Source organism: Callorhinus ursinus, unplaced genomic scaffold, assembly GCF_003265705.2.
Source record: "Callorhinus ursinus isolate GAN/ISIS: 27379988/994484 unplaced genomic scaffold, GSC_fseal_2.0 scaffold15, whole genome shotgun sequence".
NCBI lineage: Eukaryota > Metazoa > Chordata > Mammalia > Carnivora > Otariidae > Callorhinus > Callorhinus ursinus.
The window spans coordinates 7,997,712-8,018,803 of record NW_027397077.1 but is presented as its reverse complement, the minus strand read 5'-3'; the positions used below and the strand labels follow the sequence as shown (position 1 = coordinate 8,018,803).

The following is a 21,092-nucleotide window of genomic DNA, read 5'->3' as shown; positions in this document are numbered from 1 at the left end:
CCGGGAAACAAACTGAGGGTTTTAGAGGGAAGGGGGGTGAGGGGGATGGGTTAGCCTGGTGATGGGTATTAAGGAGGGCACGTACTGCACGGAGCACTGGGTGTTATATGAAAACAATGAATCATGGAACACTACATCAAAAACTAATGATGTATTGTATGGTGACTAACATAACATAGTAAAATAATATTAAATTAAAAAACTTTTTTCCATTATAGCCTATCATAATTTTAATTTTTCTACATTAAATAACTACTGTTTTTATAATTAGAAGAAATAGTGTTAGTAGGTGGGAAGTAGGGGAATAGTTAACAGAGCCAAAGCTGTGGAAAGCACAATTGGAATCAAGACAAAAATGTCATTGAATTTTGGTGATTAGAAGGTTATGGGTGATCTTGAAGAGAGCAGCTTCAACAGAAGTGGGTACGCAATACACACTAGACTGGAGGGATAGGAGGGTGGGAAGTGGAAAGGGGGGGATGCAAAGAGTAGACCACTCTTTTAAAATATCTGATAGGGAAGCAGCAGCAAGATTTTTCTAACCAGGGATAACAAGGTTTACATGACTTGCCAGATATCAATTATTCACAATAGTCTTTTTGGGGGGAGGGGGAGGGGCAGAAGGAGAGGGAGAGAGAATCCTTGAATCCTTTTTTTAAAAAAAAGATTTCATTTATTTATTTGGTGGGAGAGAGCACTAGCAGGAGAAGGGGCAGAGGCAGAGGGAGAAGCAGATTCCCTGCTGAGCAGGGAGCCCAATGTGGGGCTCGATCCCAGGACCCTGAGATCGTGACCTGAGCTGAAGGCAGCCGCTTAACAACTGAGCCACCCAGGCGCCCCTGGAGAGAGAGAATCAAGCAGGCTCCGCACCCAGCACATAGTCCAACATGGGGCTCAATCTCACAACCCTGAGATCATGACCTGAGCTAAAATCAAGAGTCAGACTTTTAACCGACTGAATCACTCAGGTGCCCCACGGCAGTCTTAATGAGGGAAAGAACACAGCTTAACCGCTGAGTCTTAAAGTGTGAGACAAATGGGTTCCAAGTTAGTCTTCCACAAAGGTAACCTTCTTTATTCAGTAGTAGTAATGGCCTAGCCCCTCTTTTAACGGACTCAGATGACCCATGGTGTAGTTCTGCAATGCCATCTACTTCCTGGTAACTAGGTTCTCTCATTAGGCAGTTGTGAATTTTGTACAATTAGAAGGCTGTGACAACACAGAAAAGCAACAGTTCTTTTCTGTTTAAAGTTATTATTTCCCAAAGAAATAAAGGCATTAGAGCTGCACACTCCAAAAAAGGATTCTTATGTTAAACTCTATTTACCAATGATAAAGAGCATCTATAAAATCCTAGAGCTAGCATCATACTTAATTGTGAAACACCAAATGCTCTCCCTGAAGATTAAGAGGAAAGCAAGGATGTCCACTCTCATCACTCGTATTTAACACCAGACCAGAGGTCCTAGACAGTGAAATAAGGTAAGAAAAAAAAAAAAAAAAAAAAAAGGGAGCGCCTGGGTGGCTCCTTCGGTTAAGTATCTGACTCTTAATTTTGGCTCAAGAGTCGATCTATGATCCATTAGATTAGGAGAAGGAAGGGAAAAACGAAGGGGGGGAATCAGAGGGGGAGACGAACCATGTCGATCTCCTGTTGCTCCTGAACCAGTCGATCTCCTGATCTAATGGATCATGATCAATAGGTCATGATCTCAGAGTTGTGAGATTGAGCCTTGCATTGGGCTCTGCACTGGGTGTGGAGCCTGTTTAAGATTCTCTCTCCCTCTCCCTCTGCCCCCACTACTTGCACCTGCACATACACTCTCTCTCTAAAAAAAAGAAAAGGAAAGGAAAGGAAAGGAAAGAAGGGACATACAGATTAGAAAGGAAGAAATAAAACTGTCTCTGTTTGAAGGTGATAGGATTATTTAAATAGATAATCCCAGGGAATCTCCAAAAACCTTCTGGAACTAATAAGTGAGTTTAGCAAGGGTGCAGAAAATAGTATTAGTATACAAAACAATTGTACTTCTATGTACTAGCAACAAACAACTGAAAAATAAAATTTTAAAATCAGAATAATTTATAAGAGCACCAAAAAATAGGAAATACATATAAATCTAATAACATGAAAGATCTATATGTGGAAACTATAAAACATTAATGAAAGAAATAAAAGGATACCTAAAAAAATGGAAAGACACACTGCCTTCATGGACTAGAAGTATTAAGCATTACTAAGATATCAATTCTTTCCAATGTGATCTATAAAATACAAAGCAATCTCAATCAAAATCCCAGCAGGAATTTCTGCAGTTATTGACATGCTAATTCTGAGATTTAACAGGAAAAGGAACTAGAATAGCTAAGACAATACTGGGAAAAAAAAGAACAAATTTGGAGATTCACACCACTTGATTTTAAGACTAACTACAAAACTACCATGATCAAGACAGTGTGGTAATGGTAAGAGATAAGACATAGATAAGACTAGTGAGTCCAAAAAGAGAACCTGACACATACGGTGAACTGATTTTTGACAAAAAAATAGAATTTTTTTCAACAAAAGGTGTTGGACAACCATGTGGGAAAAGAAAAAAAAAGAGTCTCGACCCATACTTCACTTCTTATACAAATGTTGCCTCAAAATAGCTAATAAATCTAAATATAAAATTATAAAACCTCTAGAAGAAACACAGGAGAAAAAACTTTGTGGTCTTGGGTTAGGCAAAGAGTTCTCAGATATGATCCCAAAAGCATGAGCTATAGAAACTGGACTGCATAAGAATTAAAAATTTTTGTTCTGTGAAAGACACTGCTTGTGGTAAATGAGAAGACAAGCTAAGGACTGGGAGGAAATATCTGTAAATCATATATTCAACAAAGGACTGACATCCAGAATATATAATAAGAAAACATAACTCAATTAAAAATGAACACAAGTTTTGCATAATCATTTCACCAAAGAAGATATAAAGATGGTAAACAAACACATTAAAAGATGCTCAACATCATTAATCATTAAAGAAATGGAAATTAAAATTACCATGATATACAACTATATACCTATTAGAATGGCTAAAATAGGGGCACCTGGGTGGCTCAGTTGATTAACTCTTGGTTTCAGCTCGGGTAATGATCTCAGGCTCCTGGGTTAGAGCCCTGCATCAGCCTCTGCACTCAGCAGGGAGTCTGCTTGAGGATTCACTTTCTCCCCCTCTCCCTCTGCCTCTCTTCCCACTTGTGCTCTCCCTCTCTCTCTCTTTCGCTCTCTCAAATAAATAAATAAATCTTAAAAAAAAAGAATGGCTAAAATAAACATGTAAAGAGATGATATCGAATTCTGGTGAGCATATGGATCAACTATAACTCTCACACAATGCTGTTGGGACTTCAAAATGGTATTGCCACTTTGGAATAAAATTTGACAGCACCTTAGAAAGTTAAACATACATTTACCACAATATCCAGCAATCCTATTCCTAGATATTTACCTAAGAAAAATGAAAGTTTCTATTCATACAAAAATCTGTGAAGAAATGTTTGTTAGCAGCTTTATTCATAATCAACAAAAAGTGGAAATAATGCAAATGTCTTTCAAATGGTGAATAAACTGCAATGGAATACTACTCAGCCATAGAAAAACTGACACGTGCAACAGCATGGACGAATCTCTCGATGGCATGCTGAGTGAGAGAAGCCAGCCTCAAAAGGCTACAGTCTGCATGATTCCATTCACATGACATTCTGGAAAAGGCCCACCTACAGTGGTGGAGAACAGATCAATGGTTGCCATAGGTTAAAGATGGGGGAAAGTTTGACTACAAAAAGGTAGCAACATGGAATTTTTAGGAATTTAGAAAATCTTGATTGTAGTGGTGGTTTCATTATGTGTTTGCCAAAATTTACAGAACTGTAGATCACAAAGAATGAATTTTACTCTATAAGTTTAAAAATAAATAAATAAGAATTTAAGAATTACTGTTTGCCCGGTCTGCTCCTCACTGTTATGGTCACTCACTTTAAGATCACTGGCTCATCCCAGAGTCACAGGGTTGGGAGGGAGCTTAGTGGGGAACTGGTACAGTCCCCAACCTGGTACAGAAATTTCCTAGAGGCCTCCTGGGAGTGTCTGAGAATCACCAGTAAAGAGGAACTCCCCATCCCCTAAAGCAGGCCAGCCTACATTGGACAGTTCGTATTGCTAGCAAGTTATTTCTTTTACTACCTAAAATCACCTGATCCCTATTGATCCTAGTCCTGTTCCCTGGAGCTACACACAGAAAGGCAGGGGCCATCTCCTCCACCTTAGAGGTAGCAGAAGATTTGCACAGAGGCACAGCTTGAAGCTGTGAGAAGCTAAGGGCTTATACCTCCTGGACCCACCCGTCTGTGCAGGAGTCTGCGAAATTCTGGGCTACCCTGAGCCATGAGAAGTCATCTGGTCTTGGTTCTAGTCCTAGAAATGCCTGGGCCATGCACCAGAGAGGAAGGGCAATATGTTCCTAGGGCCCTCTCCTGAATGAAGCTGGGAGGTTACAGTCTCAAGCCATTCTCTCCTCGAACAGAAAGTTCTTTCTAAGATGTTCCATTCCTTTCCTCTGATTCTTTTCTGACCTCTAACTTCATAAAGAAAATCTACAAATCAATTCTGGCTGGCAAGTAAGGGAAAACCCTTGAACAGGATTCAAGGTGGCCAAGCTACAGCCCATTCCCACTGGAACCACAGTCTGGCCATTTGGATCAGCTGCCTGGGCAGAAGGGGTCCATCCAGAGAGAGCACCCTGAACACTGCCAGGTGTTGTCTTACCTGTTTGATTTTTTTTAAAGATTTTATTTATTTATTTGAGAGAGAGAGAGAGAATGAGAGATAGAGAGCACGAGAGGGAAGAGGGTCAGAGGGAGAAGCAGACTCCCTGCCGAGCAGGGAGCCCGATGTGGGACTCGATCCCGGAACTCCAGGATCATGACCTGAGCCGAAGGCAGTCGCTTAACCAACTGAGCCACCCAGGCGCCCCCTGTCTTACCTGTTTGAAGTTGCCATTTTTCCTCTGCTCCCAGTCCATCATGTCATGAAAGATGGGAATCATGATATTCCGCACTTCTGGCTGTGGGACCAGTGTCACACCCAGAAAAGGACCAATCATTCCCGGAATAAAGTGGATCTTATGTTCACCTGAACAACAAAACCCAATAGATATTAATTTATGTGTTCTTAGCACCTTCTATGGAAGCTTCCCATGTGGGGTCACAGTACATACTTTCAAATGCCCTGGAAGCAACTGAGAACAAAGCAAGCTCTCCACTATGGCTTTCTGAGAGACTCCTTTTCTTGGCTTTTTACAGTTTATAGATGAAACTGGCCCAGCCCAGCTAAAACAAATGTTCAACAGGCAAAAACTACCTTTTCAAAGAATTTTTGGGAGATGCAGCAAACTACCTGAAAATCATTCCGAAGTCAAGGAACAGAGTTTACTACTTTAGACAGAATAGGATTTCTGAGTAACCTATGATAGGTTCAGATTGTCCTGTTCAGTGTTGATTTAGCAAGAAAAATCCATATATTTCTGCTTAAACACAATGCCCTATCCCTGGGGTTTCTACCTCTAGCCCAGAGGAATTTAAGTGGTAAGATGTTCACAACCCCTGGTCCAGCCACTAGAGGCCTAAAGTTCATGAGCCTCTTCACTGCCTGTGCTCATGTGTGCCCAAGAGGCCTCCTCCTGAGTTAGCAGGAGCCTCCTGCACAGCCCTTCTTGGACAGAATGGTTTGGGGACTCTGTCTGTACTCCTCCCCATCCCTGCCCCTTGTCTTCACATTGCACTTCTGATGGCAGCACTACATCTACTCAGACCAGCTCAGCACATCCTCCAACGTTCTTATAAGGCCTTTCCATGGCAAATGGGTGGTGCAGGTCTCCCTGTGAGTGGCCTGCAATATGGGGCATGTTCCCAGAAGGCAGGACCAGTCCTGAGGACTGTGGGACAGAACTTTTCCTTGCAGTGGTGAAACGGAGTGAGCCATCTTTTAGAACTCTGCTTTCAGTCCTTCAGAGACTATAAAGGAGACAAAGTATGGGCCTGTGTAATGATTGCTACAGCTAAGTAAAGTCAGTTCTTGAGGACTAGAAATGCCATTTCCACAAAAAAAAAAAAAAGGCAGGAATGGCTTTATCAGGCAAACTTGGCATCTTTTTGATTTCTTCCATCGTGAAAGCAAATGTTAGCCCTGAGGCTGACTCTACATATTCCAATCTTGGTATTTGGTACAGTTTGTAAGTACCTTGTGTTCTTGGGAATTTCAGAGTCAAGTTTAGGGTTAAAATCTATACCCTGACTATGCTGGTTGCAGGGTGTAGGAGTACTGAAGCTGGAAAGCCTGCTTGGTGAAATGTATCCCTACTCACGGACAGAAGCCCTAGTGTTCACTGGCAGGAATACCTCACAACTTGTCTGCTGCTTCCAGGGTTAGTGATTGAGATGGTTAATGGACGACTCTAAGATTTTATAACCATCATTCCTAAGGCCTCAGAGCCATGAGCTCAGTTGAAAAGAGTAATACCTAGGAAGAGTAACGGCTTTTCTAGCATCCTGAGAGGCCACTTAGAAGCCTATAGTACCAAAGGATGACTCTCCTAGTCACCAGGGCAATCCAAGGATTCTACCAAGCACTCGGACAATTTCAGATCAAAAGCACTGGATGTTAGAGAAGCTGCTGAACGAAAGGGAGCTAAAATCAATTTCACCTAGGGGCTGCAATTCCCTTCTTGCATGCAATCTTCATGCATTTCGTGGAAGAAACCTGATCTGCGTGGTCTGAATACCAGAGACCCAAAAAGTGTTCCAATATTTATGAAAATGAATAGCTGCCCTTGCTCATGTGCTGAATATCTCCAAATTCTCTGCTTCTGTATACTTACCATGATGAACACTGAGTAATGTATAGAATTGCTGAATCACTATATTGTATACTTGAAACTAATATAACACTGTATGGTAACTATATTGGAATTAAAATTAAAAAAAGATCTATGCTTCTGAACCTGCAACATCTGCACTGGGACATGAAGAGCACAGAAGGTCTTACTGGCATGAGTTCTTAAGCTGGGAAAAACTCCTAGAGCCTTTATATTCTTCTCCTTTTGACTTTAGTTCTCAAAAAAGGGAGTGTGCATATGTGTTATTGGGGTCTTGCTTCTCTGCCTAACTCTCCCTGCCAAGAGTTCTGTGCACATGTGCTGTACCAGCCAGCTGAGGTGTTACGTTAAAGATATGTAAAGGTCTCTTGGGTCTGAATTAACATCCATAAAACCTGGGAGAAGTTATTAGTCTTGTTACTTTTTATTTGGCTATGCAATATGTGGAAGGGAAAGATAGGGAGAAAAGACCTACCCAAATTCTGCCACATGCTGAACAGTTCATAAGCCATCATCACACGCATGTCCCCATACCTAGAAATAGTAACACAGAAGTCAGGTTTCAGTGGGAGAAAGTTCAGGAAGGCAGGGCTACAAACCCAGTAAGGCTAGCCCTTCAGCTCTGTCTCTAATGCTTCCCCCAAAACTAAGCCATTTGGCTCTCAACTGAATTCTCACACTTGGCTCCTTGGGAAGCTACTCAGTGAGAACCTTGTGGACTTCTGAGGAGCCTCTCACTGAAACATAACCCCATCTGGGCATATGGTAGGGAGGTGAAGAAGAGACATATGTCTTACTTATCTAGAATCTTCTTCCTCTTGGCTGAAGTGATGATTTCTAGCTGAAGGCTTGGCTGATTTATGAACAGAACTGCCAGGCTAAAATAAGAATTCCACACCTAGAGAGACAGAGAAAGAGAAAACATGTGACAGCCTGAGTCCTTAACCCTGCAGAGAGATTCTAAATATACAGATGTAGCACAGAATTCATTTTTTCACAATTTTAAGATCTTGATTTTTTTTTCCTTTTTAAGTATCTTTGCAAACAGAATTTTTTTTTTTTCCTTTGACTCCTTGAAACCCATAGTGTTGATTCTGGCCTAGAAAGCCTACTCCCGGATGTCTGGCTCCCAGCACCTCCAACAGGGGCGCTCTTAGGTTATATCCTAGTCACTATCAAACTTGGAAGTGGTTCAATACAATGAACATATTAATAAAGCAAAAACCAGTGAGCTTGCCCCAGCTCCCAGCCGCCCATCTGATACCTAGCTGAGTCCTTCTCAAATTCCTGACCTGGAAAATTGTGAGCAAAATAAAATGGTTGTTTTTAGTAAACAAAACAAAACAAAACAACCCCCAGAAACAAAACAGTGAGCTTGTTTTTTGGCTTTCTAGTGTATTACAAAGACAGTGATGGATTTCAGGAGCTCCTACCTTAAAGTCAAAGTCTGTCTCTGTGAAATTCTTGTGCAGTGCGGAAGACAGGTACTGGACAGTAGTGACTATAATACTGCAGTAAGGGAACAAGGCATTGGTTGGAGGGGTTAATGGCATCCGACAGCTTAGCATCTATGACCTATGAGTAAACGTCTTGAGTACAACTTTCTCTAATGTAAGATCTGACTATAAAGGAAAGGAATAGATGGCACAAACCTCACAGAAAACTGATCTTGGAGAAATGCCCCACAGTAGGCAGTACACCATAGAACATCAGTGGGTTCTAGGCCTGGCTCTGCCATTACCTGGCCTTGGCACAACTGCTGTCTAGGCCCCAGTTTCCCTGCCTATAAGAGGGGATGGGGGGAATTAGTTGGCTCTTTAAGATTTCTTCTAGTTCAAAGAGTGATTCTAGTATTTTGAGGACTTCTGGGTAATGAAGGTATGACTACCAGAGGACTTACAGTATAATTTTATTATCTTACTTGATTATAAGGGTTTATAATGATTAAATCCTACTGCTGTCACATGCTATTATTTTTATCTATAAGTTATTTGTTTTCAGCCTTTGGTCTAGAATATCACTCTCAATTTTAACCTGGGTACATATAAGGAGCAATGGGAGGCTGGCTTGCTGGAGCCGAGGGCATACGTTAAAGAAGAAAGGAAATGAAGTGGGACAGGCAGGTAAGGGTTTGATTACAGAGGGCCTTGGGTGCCTGGCAAAGGAGCTATGTCTAATACTGAGCACTCTGTCTTTGGTGCAGAAGAGGGGCAAGGCAAAAACAGTGCATTAGAGAGACTAGTCCACTGGCACAGGAGGTGACAAATTTGAAAGGTAAAAGCCTTAAAAGAAGAGGCTGTTCCTGTAGGATGGGCTGAGGACCCTGAAGTAATCAGACGAGAGCTAAGAGATAGAAACAAGAGGGAAGGACGCCTGCGTGGCTCAGTCAGTTAAGCATCTGCCTTCGGCTCAGGTCATGATCCCAGGGTCTTGGGATCGAGCCCCACATTGCGCTCCCTGCTCGGCGGGGAGCCTGCTTCTCCCTCCCCTCCCCGCTTGTGCTCTCTCTCGCTGTCTCTGTCGTTACCTCTGTCTCTCTCTCTCAAATAAATAAATAAAATCTTTAAAAAAAAGAAACAAGAGGGAGTCAAATGGAAAATCCACTATTTGAGAAAAAACATGTGCAACTTTGGTTATAACCATTTTCAGTTCTGTATAAAATGTTTGCAGTTTTGAAAAAAGAAAAAAGTGCCCTATAAAAGGTACAAAGTGGAACCATGCTGATACCTTGCTAATATATCTAACATAGATAATATCACTACATTCTGCATAATGCCAACATAAAAAGCAGATCAGGGTGCCTGGGTGCCTCAGTTAAGCGTCAGACTCTTGATTTCAGCTCAGGTCATGATCTCAGGGTTTTGAGATCGAGCCCCGCACTGGGTTCTGTGCTGGGTGTGGAGTTGGCTTGGGATTCTCTCTCTCTCCCTCTGCCCCTCCTCCCCCACTCTCTCTCCCTCAAAAAAAAGAAAGCAGATCAGTGGGAGAAGGCAGCAGGCTAGAGAGTGGAGGCGGCCTTCTTCCGAGTGGAGGGAGACCAGGTGAGCCAGTACCTTACCACCTGCATTACTTGTCTGGTTTGCCAATTAGAAGCACAGGCTAGAAATATGAATGGAAGAGACAATCTGGGGGCAGTCTAAGAGTGAATTCTGTTGCTGGAGTCAGAAGTGGTCAGAGCCTTACAGCCAGGTCTTGGGTGGATAATTAGCACTAGCTGTGGGAGGCAGGCAGTGTCTGGCAGACAACAGAAATCAAATCAAAAGGAGGGCTTGGGATAACGGCCTGAAACTAGACAGCAACAGAGGCCAGTGGTCCATGGAACAGGCCTCCCTCAAGGAGAAACCTTCTCTGGGTATTATGATTTCACATCTTTACTTTCCTTTTCTATTCTTACCATGACATCTCTGCCAGGCACTTAAGACTCCATTTTGAACTATCTTTAACACTTTCTTCATCTTGAACTTATGGTAAATGGTCAAGTCCTACTGACTGTGCCTCCAAACATTTTTCAAATTTACCCTGTCTTTTCCGTCCCCATGGCCTTGGCAATGATCTCTGCCTTGCTTTCTCTCTCTGCCACACACACACACACACACACACACACACTCTCTCTCTCCTTAGTCTGAGAATAGCTCTGTTGATGCTGGTGCAGGGCCCTTCCACACTCACTTGCTTGTAAGAAGTCTCATCACCATCCAGTCCCGAGGGAAGACACTCATCTTCATTAGGTTCCGGAACACACAGAAAATCTTCAGCAGGAATTCCTGATCCAGCAGGAAAATCTGATGTGAGACACGACCACTACCACTACAGCATGCATTTCCTTAACAGGGCTCTCCTGACTTCTAAACCATGAGAATGGATAGGACTAGTGGGTTAGATTCCAGTTCCCTTTGTGAGTTATTTTCTTCTAGAGGCCTATATGAGTGTGAGATCGAGGCAGTCTCTCAGGCCAGGTGGGAGCAGACCCAAACTGGGTAGAACAGAGGCAGCTCTGCACCCTGAGCCTGGTGCCTAAAGCCCAAAGTGTTCGGAAGACTAGAGTCCAGCAGAACTGGTATCCAACTGGGTCTGTGGGTCTCATTATTTGAGCCATGGCTCTTGAGCACTTGACTACAAGAATCTGCTTTTTGGGGGATGCCTGGGTGGCTCAGTTGCTTAAGTGTCCAACTCTCGATTTTTGGCTCAGGTCATGATCTCAGGGTCCTGAGATTGAGTTCTGCACTCAGCATGGTGTCTGCTTCTCTCCCTCTCTCTCTCCCTCTGCCCTTCTCTGCTCCCCACTTACATTCTCTCTCTCTCTCTCTCTAAAATAAATAAATAAAATCTTAAAAAGAATCTGCTCTCTTGGATATTAAGAACACATTGACAGGAGAAGCATTTTAGGAATGGCAGAGTAAAGACCTCCAAAATGTGCTCCTCTATGAAAGTAATGATAACACTGGCAAAGCAGGTTAAGCAAAGACTTGCAACAATCCAAGGAGTGTTAGTCAAGAAAAATGGCTGAATCTCAGTAGAACAGTGAAATTTATTGCACTTTAGTTTGTCCCATTCCTGTCCCATTCCTCTTCCTACCTCCAAGGTATATCCTTGAAAACAAGCAACAGTAGAACCACAGTGGTAGTGAGCTCCTGAAAAAGTGCCACACCCTCCCCCAAATTGCTACTTTTCTATCTGTCTGGCAGCAACCTGGGAAATCCCCATTCAGAGGGCTTCCCTGATCTGACCCAGAGCTCACTCAGTGAGAAGAGCCTTTTACCTAGGGCATATATGGAAAAAAAATCAGCCATAATAATTTAACATCCAAGTTGCTTGAAGCAGCCATGTCATTAGGGCATTAAGAAAATTGCCAAAAGACTCTTAAAAGAAAAATCTGGGGAATGAAATATCTATAGGGGACTTTGAAAAGCTCTGAAATATTCCTGGGAACCTAGAAGTCCACACACATGTTCAGGGCTGTACATTTTCCCAGGAAAGACCTGAGAAGCCTATCTCTAGCTCTGGCTGACTTTGAGGCTCTATGTGAAGCAGGAAGTGCAGGCTAAGGCAGTAATGTAAACGGCTGGAGCACTGAAGGTGAGTCCCAACACACACATGCAGATACTTAGCAAAGTATCAAAGACTTACTGACTTAAGGCATTTAAGGAAATTTCTGTCCAGTTACTAGCTGACCACTAAGATAACTGAATGAAGACCTCAGTGGCTGCACACAACAAAGAATACAGACATTAAAGAATTAGTCCAAGAAAGTTACTAAATAAGCTAGCAAACTGATATCAAGAACAACAACAAAACAACAAAAAACAACAATAACTGGAATGTGGTAGGGGATCTGATTTCCAGAGTTGCCACATTATTTAAGTTGTCTAGTTTTTAACAAAAAAATTATAATATGTGAAATTAAACATGAAAGTATGACCCATACACAGGAAAAAGAGAAGTCAATAGAAACTTTACCTGAAGTAGCTCAAATGTTGCACTTACTAGGAAAAGACTTTAAATCAGCTGTTATAATATGCTCACAGAACTAAAGGAAACCATGCCTAAAGAATTAAAAGAAAGTACAAGAACAATATCTCACCAAATAGAGAATATCAATAAAATAGACAGAAATTATTTTAAAAGCACCAAATAGAAATTTTAGAATTTAAAATTACCATAACTGAAATGTAAATTTTGCTAGAAGGGCTCAATAGCAGATTTGAACTGACAGAAGAAAGAATCAGCAAATTTAAAAGATATGTCAATTGAGATTATCCAGAGGAACAGAAAGAAAATGAAGAAAAACAGAGCATGTGGGATACCACCAATTGTAAAAACATACAAATAATAGGAGTGTCAGGAAGAGATGAGAGAAAAAGAGGAAGAGATTTTGAATAAATATTTGAAGAAATATTTTAAAAACTTCCCAAATTTGATGGAAAAAACCCTTTAATCTACACATCCAAACAGCTCAATGAACTCCAAACAGGATAAAATCAAAGAAATTTATATGCAGACATATCATAGTCAAAATGTCAAATGCAAAAACAGAGAATCTTTAAAAGAAGAGAAAAAAATTTTATCATGTACAAATGATTCTCAATAATAATAGGTAACTTATGAGCAGATATGATGGAGGCCAGAGGCAGTGGAATGACATATTCAAAGTACTGAAATAATGTCAACCAAGAATCTTAAGTCTAGCAAAGCTATCATTCAAAAATGAAGAAGTTAAAACATTCTCAGATTAAAAAAAAAAAAGCTGTGAGAATTTGTTATTAGTAGAGCTGCCCTAAAAGAAATACTAAAGGGAGTCTCTCAGACTTAACTAAAAAGACACTAGACAGTAACTTGAATCCATATGAACAAATAAAAAGCACTAGGAAAAGTGACTATATAGGTAAATATAAAAGATAGTATATATGTTAAGTTTGTAACTCTTTTCCTATTTGATTTACAAGGCAACTGCATAAAGCAATAATTATAAAATTATGTTGATGAGATTATAATGTATAAATATGTAATTTATAAGACAGTAACAGCACAAAAAAGAAGAAAGAATTGGAGCTTTATTGGAGTGAAGTTTTTGTATACTATTAAAGTGAACCTGATAGATTGAGATGTTAGTTGTAATTCCCAGGGCAACCACTAAGAAAATAACTTTAAAAATATGCTAAAAGAACACTCAGTTTGTTTCTCAGAGTCCATAGTCTTGGGTTCTAGAGGAGAGGGGGGTGGAGGGATGGGTTAGCCTGGTGATGGGTATTAAAGAGGGCACGCACTGAATGGAGCACTGGGTGTTATATGCAAACAATGAATGATGGAACACTACATCAAAAACTAATGATGTAATGTATGGTGATTAATATAATATAAAATAAAAAATATGTAAAAAGTATGCTAAAAGAAACAATGAAGGAATTAAAATGGCACACTAAAAATATTTAACATAAAAGAAGGCAGAAATGGAGGAAGAGAGGAACAAAGAAGATATAAGACAGATATAAAACAAATAGCAAAATGACAGGTGTAAATCCTAACTTTTTGATAATTACAGTAAATGTAAATGGATTAAACATTCTAATCAAAAGGCAGAGATGGGAAGATGGATAAAAAATAAACATGATCTAATTATACGTGGTCTACAAGATACATACTTTAGATTCAAAGACATAAATACCTCAAAAGTAAAAGGATAGGAGATATATACAATGACATAAAGATATACTACTGTTTCTTTCTAACATTTAGGTCTACGAGCCCTTTCCAGTTGATTTTTTTAATATGGTCTTGCTAGTGCTAAGAAATAGAATTGATTTTTGTATGTTAATTATGTATCCTGAAACTTTGCTGAACTTGTTTATGACTTCTCTGATAGTGTTTTTATGGATGTCTTAGGATTTTCTGTATACAAAATCATGCCATCTGAGGATAGAGATAGTTCTAGTTCTTCCTTTCCAAACTTGTGCCAAATTGCTCCAGCTAGATCCTCCAATATAATGAATATAAGTGGTTGGAACAGATGTCTTTCTCTTGTTCCTGACTTTAAGAGGAAAGCATTCAGTCTTTTGTTATTAAGTATGATGTTAGCTGTGGGTTTTTCATAGATGCCTTTTGTCAGTCTGAAGAAATTCCCTTCTATTTCTAGTTTGTTGAATGATTTTATCATGAAAGTTTGGTGGACTTTTAAAAATGATTTTTTTACATCCATTATGATGATCCTGTTTTTGTCCTTTATTCTATTTAATGGTGTATTACATTAATTGATTACCATATGTTAAGCCAACCTTGCATTTCTGGAATCAATCCCACATGATCATGGTGTATACTTCTTTTAGTATGTTCCTGGATTCAGTTTGCTAGTATGCTGCTAAAGGTTTCTGCACTTATATTTATAAGGGGTATTGGTCTATAGTTTGCTTTTCTTGTGATGTCTGCCTTTGGTTTTCATGTCAGGGTACTACTGACCTCATAAAATGAGTTGGGAAGTATTCCTGCTTCTTCCATTTTTATAAGGCTTGTGAAGGACTGGTATTAATTCTTCTTTAAAAATTTGGTAGAATGCACCAATTAAGCCATCTGGTCTTTGGCTTTTCTTGGTGGGAAGTTATAAATTATTAACTTGATCTTGTTAATTTGTGATAAGTCTTTCAAGATGGATATAATCAGAGACACTGAATTGTACAGTTTAAAAGTGTAAATTTTATGGTATGCAAATTATATCTCAATAATGCTGTCATAAAAAAAGAATAAATGTGCCGAACTCTATATTTGGTGTGGTGGACTGCATATGTTCCCTCATGTCTGTTTCAGCTCAAATCCTCTAAAATGACAGTCAAGAAATATATATGCCCACAGAGACAAAGGAAACAGGAAATAAGAACACAGTAATCAGAAGAGGTGAATACATTTTGAAAGCCTTTGTGCTAACTGACTTAATATAACTTGAGAAAGACGACAGCCGAGAGCCTTTGGAAGTGACAGCAATAGGAAGCAAGAATCTCAGAAACTGTAGCCATCACCAGGTACCTCTGTGTGACTGGGATATGAAAGCTAAAAACAGAAAGATTCATTTACATTCTCCCCAAGATCTCTCCTGCCATCTCATGTCCCTAGGTGACCAGGCTTTTCCCATCCTGTCAGAAGACCGAGGGCTGCTCTCTGGAGTAGTTATTCACTGAGGATCTGTTCTCAAGGATACAGCAACAGCTAAGGGCTGAGGTGCCAAAATGAAAACAGGCACTGAGAGAAAGTTCACCTGCTGAACTGGAAGGTTCCCAGTCCCTTTTTGCTATTTGGGTCCCAAAATATTGGTGGGCTACTCCATTCCTAGGAAGGGAAAAGGATTCTTGTCTCAGGAAATAGGTAAGTCCAAGAGAGCAGACCAGTAAATACAGGAATTAGAGGATATTCTGACCAAATGGCCAGACCCTCTTCAGTCAGCTACAGGCAAGGCTCCTGGAGACAAACCCTGCACACACACAGAGCTTCTCATTAGCACCGGAACACCTCACTTTTAGACACAGACTGACATCCAGAAGTCTCTACATATAGGAGGAAAGTCTCTAACATGAAAGTTAAAGACTGAAACAAATTAAAAACAGGGCAAGTTTCCAGGAAAAGAAAAAGTGATCTGGCAGTATCTGGCAGATCTGACCTTGAGGAAAGCTGGAAGAAGAGGGAGTTTATTACAGAGAGGGAGTAGGAAATCCTAGCCACATTTGAAAACTAAAAGAAAAAAACAAACAAACAAGTGAATAACAAAAGAGGCAAATAATTCCAGGAAAAAACAGAAAGTTTTATAAGAAAGGAAGTGTAACAGCACAGCAGCGGTTCCCACAGTACTTAACTAGCTGTGATAGAGAAGAGTCAGTGACTGATGTAAACAAACATGTATGCAAGCTGTACTGGGAGAACGAGAGGAACGACGTGTGGGAGACAGAGAGTCACCCTTGTTTTCCGTGGGAACAAGAAAATAGATAATAACTACTATTAAAATTTAAAATGGCAGTAGAAGCTTAAAGAACAGCAAAAGAGTTCAAAGTGACTGCTTTTGGGGAATAGAAACTGGACACGGGTCAGGTTGAACCAGGAAACCACCATTTTATGTTACAAGCTTTGTAATGTGCTTTGGCTTTTAAGATTATGTATACATATACACTGTATATTAACTATACTGGAATTAAAAACTTAAAAACCCATATAAAGTTCTGGGTGTAGTGCTTGCACATAGCAGGCTCCCAATAAATGAATAATAAATTTAAAATTAAAAAATGCATACATATTGCTGTTATAAAAATAAAATTTTAATCAAAAAGTGAGAGAATGATGTCAGCTTAAGCTTCTGACTGCGAATCAGTTCGTAGAACACACAAAGGATGAAAATGATCTAGAAGAGCCAACCCTGGATTTTCAGGCTCTATACCCCAGCTCAAGCACTGCTTTGGTCTCTGGCTAACTATTGGTTCACTTCAAGGGCTGTCAATTCACCCCTCCAAGAAGATAGGCTGACCTTACTGCAATGAGTTGATGACAACAATCTGCAGAGATCTATGTCTGGGGAAAGGCAGGCAAGATCAGATAGTAGAAAGTGACACCTAATACTAACTGCTACAGTATGATTAATAAAGGTCATACAAATGAATAACAGTGCAATGCATTACTATGAAATCCAAATGACTTGGTTCTGAATGGAGGCAGAGCATACAACTAAAATTTGCAATAGTTTGTTTATCCAGGGATGAACTGAGTAGCACATTCTAAGGCAAAGACACAAGCCCCAGCAGTTTGTCAGCAGCTGATACCATATGAAGCTTGGCAATGCTCTTCTGTTGTGTGGATCATGGGCCCATTTCTCTACACTATCTGCCCCAGTGGTCTGGATCCAGAATCTGGTCGTCAATGGGCAGTACTCACTTTTGCTTTCTACAGGTCAATTCCAGAAATACATTTTAATGAAGAAAAATCTTCAACATTATTATAATTATAGTTATTAAACAGTGAAGTCTGGTTTGCAGGGGCAAAATATAAGGTGATTATTGAGTTCATAAGAAAGAGAAGAGCTCTGGTTTGTGGACAACTACTATGGCCTAGAGCAGCCTCCCATAGAGGCACGTGGTCATAGGGCTGCTATCAGTCAGGGAAAACTTGCCAATGTTACTAGGGTCTGTCTGTATAAGAACACTGCTGGCTTTCAGCTTCTGGGAGCCATACACTCACAGATGTAATGTGGGGCTGGTGAATCCTTCACCCTAGGCAGCACTGGTCACTTGTACTCGCCCCCTGGCAGGGGGAAAGCCCTTGGGGAGTCTTAGCTTCATGCTTCCTGTCCTGGGTGAAAAGTCAGTTTTGAGGTAGGTTTTTTTTTTTTCCTTTACATTTTTTAATTGTTATGTTAATCACCATACATTACATCATTAGTTTTTGATGTAGTGTTCCATGATTCATTGTTTGTGCCTAACACCCAGGGCTCCACGCAGAACGTGCCCTCTTTAATACCCATCACCAGGCTAACCCATCCCCCACCCCCCTCCCCTCTAGAACCCTCAGTTTGTTTTTCAGAGTCCATCGTCTCTCATGGTTCGTTTGAGGTAGGTTTGTTGCCCACCTTGAGTTCATCTTTGCTCTGGAAGTTGTCCAGGAGGTGCTGGTAGTGGGTGTCACACATCTGGCGGAGCAGCGAGAGAAGGCAGGACACGTACTCACCCTGGTACCAACCAAAAAAAACAAAAACAAAAACAAAAACAAAAAACAACCATTCAGCACAGTTAATCACATGGGCTGTGTTTCCCCAATCCACAGGAGGGCAAGGAGAGAAGGAGGGGTCTGAGATGGCCCCAATGATCATGAAAGGGAAGGTGAGAACTCTGGCCCTGAGAATGAGTTTTCTTTTCTGCTACGGGAGACCTGAAGGGCTTGGGAGTTTTAATGAGACCTTGGCAGCATAGGGTTAATGGAAAAACCTTAACCTGTAACAAAGAAGTACTACAAAGTGAGACAGATAGTCTAGTTTTTTTTTTCCTAGGAAATTTCTGGCTACACAGTCCTCTGTCACTATATGTTGCCAGGCCACCATGTTGAAGTCTACAGGGGTTCCTCAGAACAGGGTGCTCGGCCTTTTCTGGGCAGAATTGGGATTCTTCCCATTGTGCTGGGTTGGAACAGCCCTTCTACGAGGATCTCTGGGGACCTCCCAGAACTTACATGTGGCTACTGGACCAAGAGAATGGAACATAGTAGGTCAACATAACTTTCTGGAAAGCAGAGGAGTCAAAACTGATCTTTATGAGAAGACAAGTTATGGGCTTTAAGATAAGTAAAAATTTAAGGATAAAAAATGAATCATTAAAATTTCTTCAAGTTCCAACTGTGGTAAACATGGAAGAAAACCTTGTTTTACAGACTCCCAAGACTTTCACCATCTTCTGTCAATTTTTGCCATGGGGCAACTGACCAAATGTTTTTAAACTCATGGAAATCTAACAGTATTTTTTTTTGTCTCTCAGAGCATTGCCAGACACATGAAATTATTATGTATATGCAGAACATATACATGTATATGAACCTGTTTTATCTGGAAAATGGGCATAATAAGCCATAATTCATAGATTCATTATGAGGATCAGAGGAATGAATGTACATGAAGCTTTTCAGTGGAAAAGTCCAGTACGTTAAGATGCGCTCTGTAAATTATGCAGTTACTACCATCTTCATTACATCTCTGTGATTTGGCATAAATGGGTCAGGGTTTGTAATGTGCATAGAGCAGCGTCTGGTGTACAGTAGGCACTGGGCAGTTGTGGGACAGAAGGTCGGGTTACCAGGACATAGCAGGGTACGCATGTTTTTACACGCAGTGAGAGTGCCCCCAACAGGCGCTCCCAAGGGAACAGACGTTCTTTCTAAGCCCAGTGCTTCAGAACACATGCCTGTTCTCTGCTTTCCCTGCTCTCCCTAGCCTGCTGGAGCTTGGCTTGCTCCCACAGAGGATTTACTTCAAAGAAATCACTGCAGCCTCCCACCTGCCAACTGGAAGATCCCATGCAATCTGTTTATTGAGCTCTAACATCGGAGTTAAGAAGTCCACTCTGGGTATAGGAGTGGGGGCTGTCTCTCTGCCCCTCCTGAGAGGCTTCTCCGGGCTGCTTCTCTTCTAATTGTCCAGTAATGCCAGGGCAATTCTACCTCATCACAGTTTTCCTGATGCTAGACATTTGGATACAAACATTGTGGACAAAACCAACTAATTTGTAGATATAACCAAATTCTAAGAAAATTATTCTGCCATGCAGCACATCATTTAGGAGAGCCTGCTCCTCGAAGGAAAAGTCCATTTTTCACCTTCCGTCCCTCACTATGCCTCTGCGTCATTCTACATAAAAGAAAACGAGTCGGCAGAAAGGCAGTGGCCAACAGAGACCGTGTGCAGGAGAACAGGAGCACTCCTGCGTCTGCCCTCTAGTGAGACTGCTCGGACTATGAACCTCGAGCTTTAAGAGTGGAGGTGGGAACCAGGTGCGAGAGGGGAAGAGGGCAACATGCTGACAACCATGCAGGAAGGGGGGTGATGGAGGTGGTGCGATGAGGAGGTGGGGGTCGGTGTGGAGGAGCCCCGGGTTAGAAGAGAAAGCAAGAAAACCTGCTGTTAGTTACTAACAGTGATCTCGGCTGTGCACTGCGGGCACCGCTGCCCTCTTACCGCCTCCTGAGCGTGCGATTTGCTCATGATGGTGAGCAGAGTCTGCAAGAGCACGTCCAGGAGGCTCTCCACCATCATTTCTACCTCCTCCATGACATCTGCCTCCTGGAGCGAGCAGCGAGAGAGCACACCGTTAGCAGCAGGCCGGGCTGTCATGCGGCTGGCAGCACTATAAGTCAGCGACGTCAGGAGTGGTCTTCTGCCTGGATTCTTAACACTGAGCCCCGGCCTCACTAGCACGCCGTGCCAGGGCACCTGAGACAATGGCTCTGAGAGAAGGTGAGGTAAACCCGCCTCTGTTGCCCTGGGATGGTGGCCGGGGCCTTCGCCTAACCCAGCACCACCTGACGCCCACGGTTCTGAACCTCAGGTAGATACGTTCATTACAATATACAGGGCAGAAGCGAGGGTCCTGAGTTACATGTTTCCTTTGATTTCCCTAGAAAAGTCAGGAGAAAGCACAACACTGCTGACTAACCCTTTGAGAAAATGGTAAAGTATTCACGCCACAGGGTGTGGTGGTAGCACCTTCCCTACTGCTATAATGCAACTGCTAACGCACAAAGAAGTATCTCAGTCTCTAAGAGGACTGTTTTCTTCTCAGGGCTTTCTCCTTAGATGAGGCCAAGCTTTGCTGGCCCCAACTGCTGCTCAGTATGGCTGCATCTCACTTCTAGCGCCTCAGCATTCTTGCTCGTGTTCCCTGGTCCACCTGAAGGACTCTGGTCTCAGTGTGTTTTTCTTGGGCAGCCTCACAGAAACAACAAAGCCCACCTCCCCACTAAGCTCTGCTTCTCGGCCACCACACTCTGAATCTAGGAAGAGTCTGTGCTATCCTTTTACAGACCTCCTCACAGTGAATCTCAAATCTTGTAGCCTGATTTTATTTATCTTACAGAGATTCCCATTGCCCCCTTCTCTAGCCTCTTTATATTATTACTGGTATAAATGGCCATCTGTCCATCCATCCATCAATCCATTATTCATTAAGCAT

At 41.5% G+C, this 21,092-nt stretch overlaps 1 protein-coding gene across 7 annotated transcripts in view; it reads right to left on the bottom strand.

Moving 5' to 3' along the window:
- The window catches only part of DOCK3 (dedicator of cytokinesis 3), a 525,427-nt gene that overhangs the window by 45,748 nt on the left and 458,587 nt on the right, over positions 1-21,092 (bottom strand). For 6 of the 7 annotated variants that reach the window (XM_025885347.2, XM_073901288.1, XM_073901292.1 and 3 more), the window contains 7 exons: positions 20,057-20,203; positions 18,008-18,106; positions 10,588-10,682; positions 8,352-8,427; positions 7,716-7,816; positions 7,394-7,452; positions 5,029-5,177 (listed from right to left, as the gene is read on the bottom strand). In XM_025885347.2, the coding sequence (XP_025741132.1) occupies positions 5,029-5,177; positions 7,394-7,452; positions 7,716-7,816; positions 8,352-8,427; positions 10,588-10,682; positions 18,008-18,106; positions 20,057-20,203 (726 nt within the window). The remainder of the gene's footprint in view (positions 1-5,028; positions 5,178-7,393; positions 7,453-7,715; positions 7,817-8,351; positions 8,428-10,587; positions 10,683-18,007; positions 18,107-20,056; positions 20,204-21,092) is intronic. The other variant, XM_073901291.1, reaches the window with a different exon arrangement.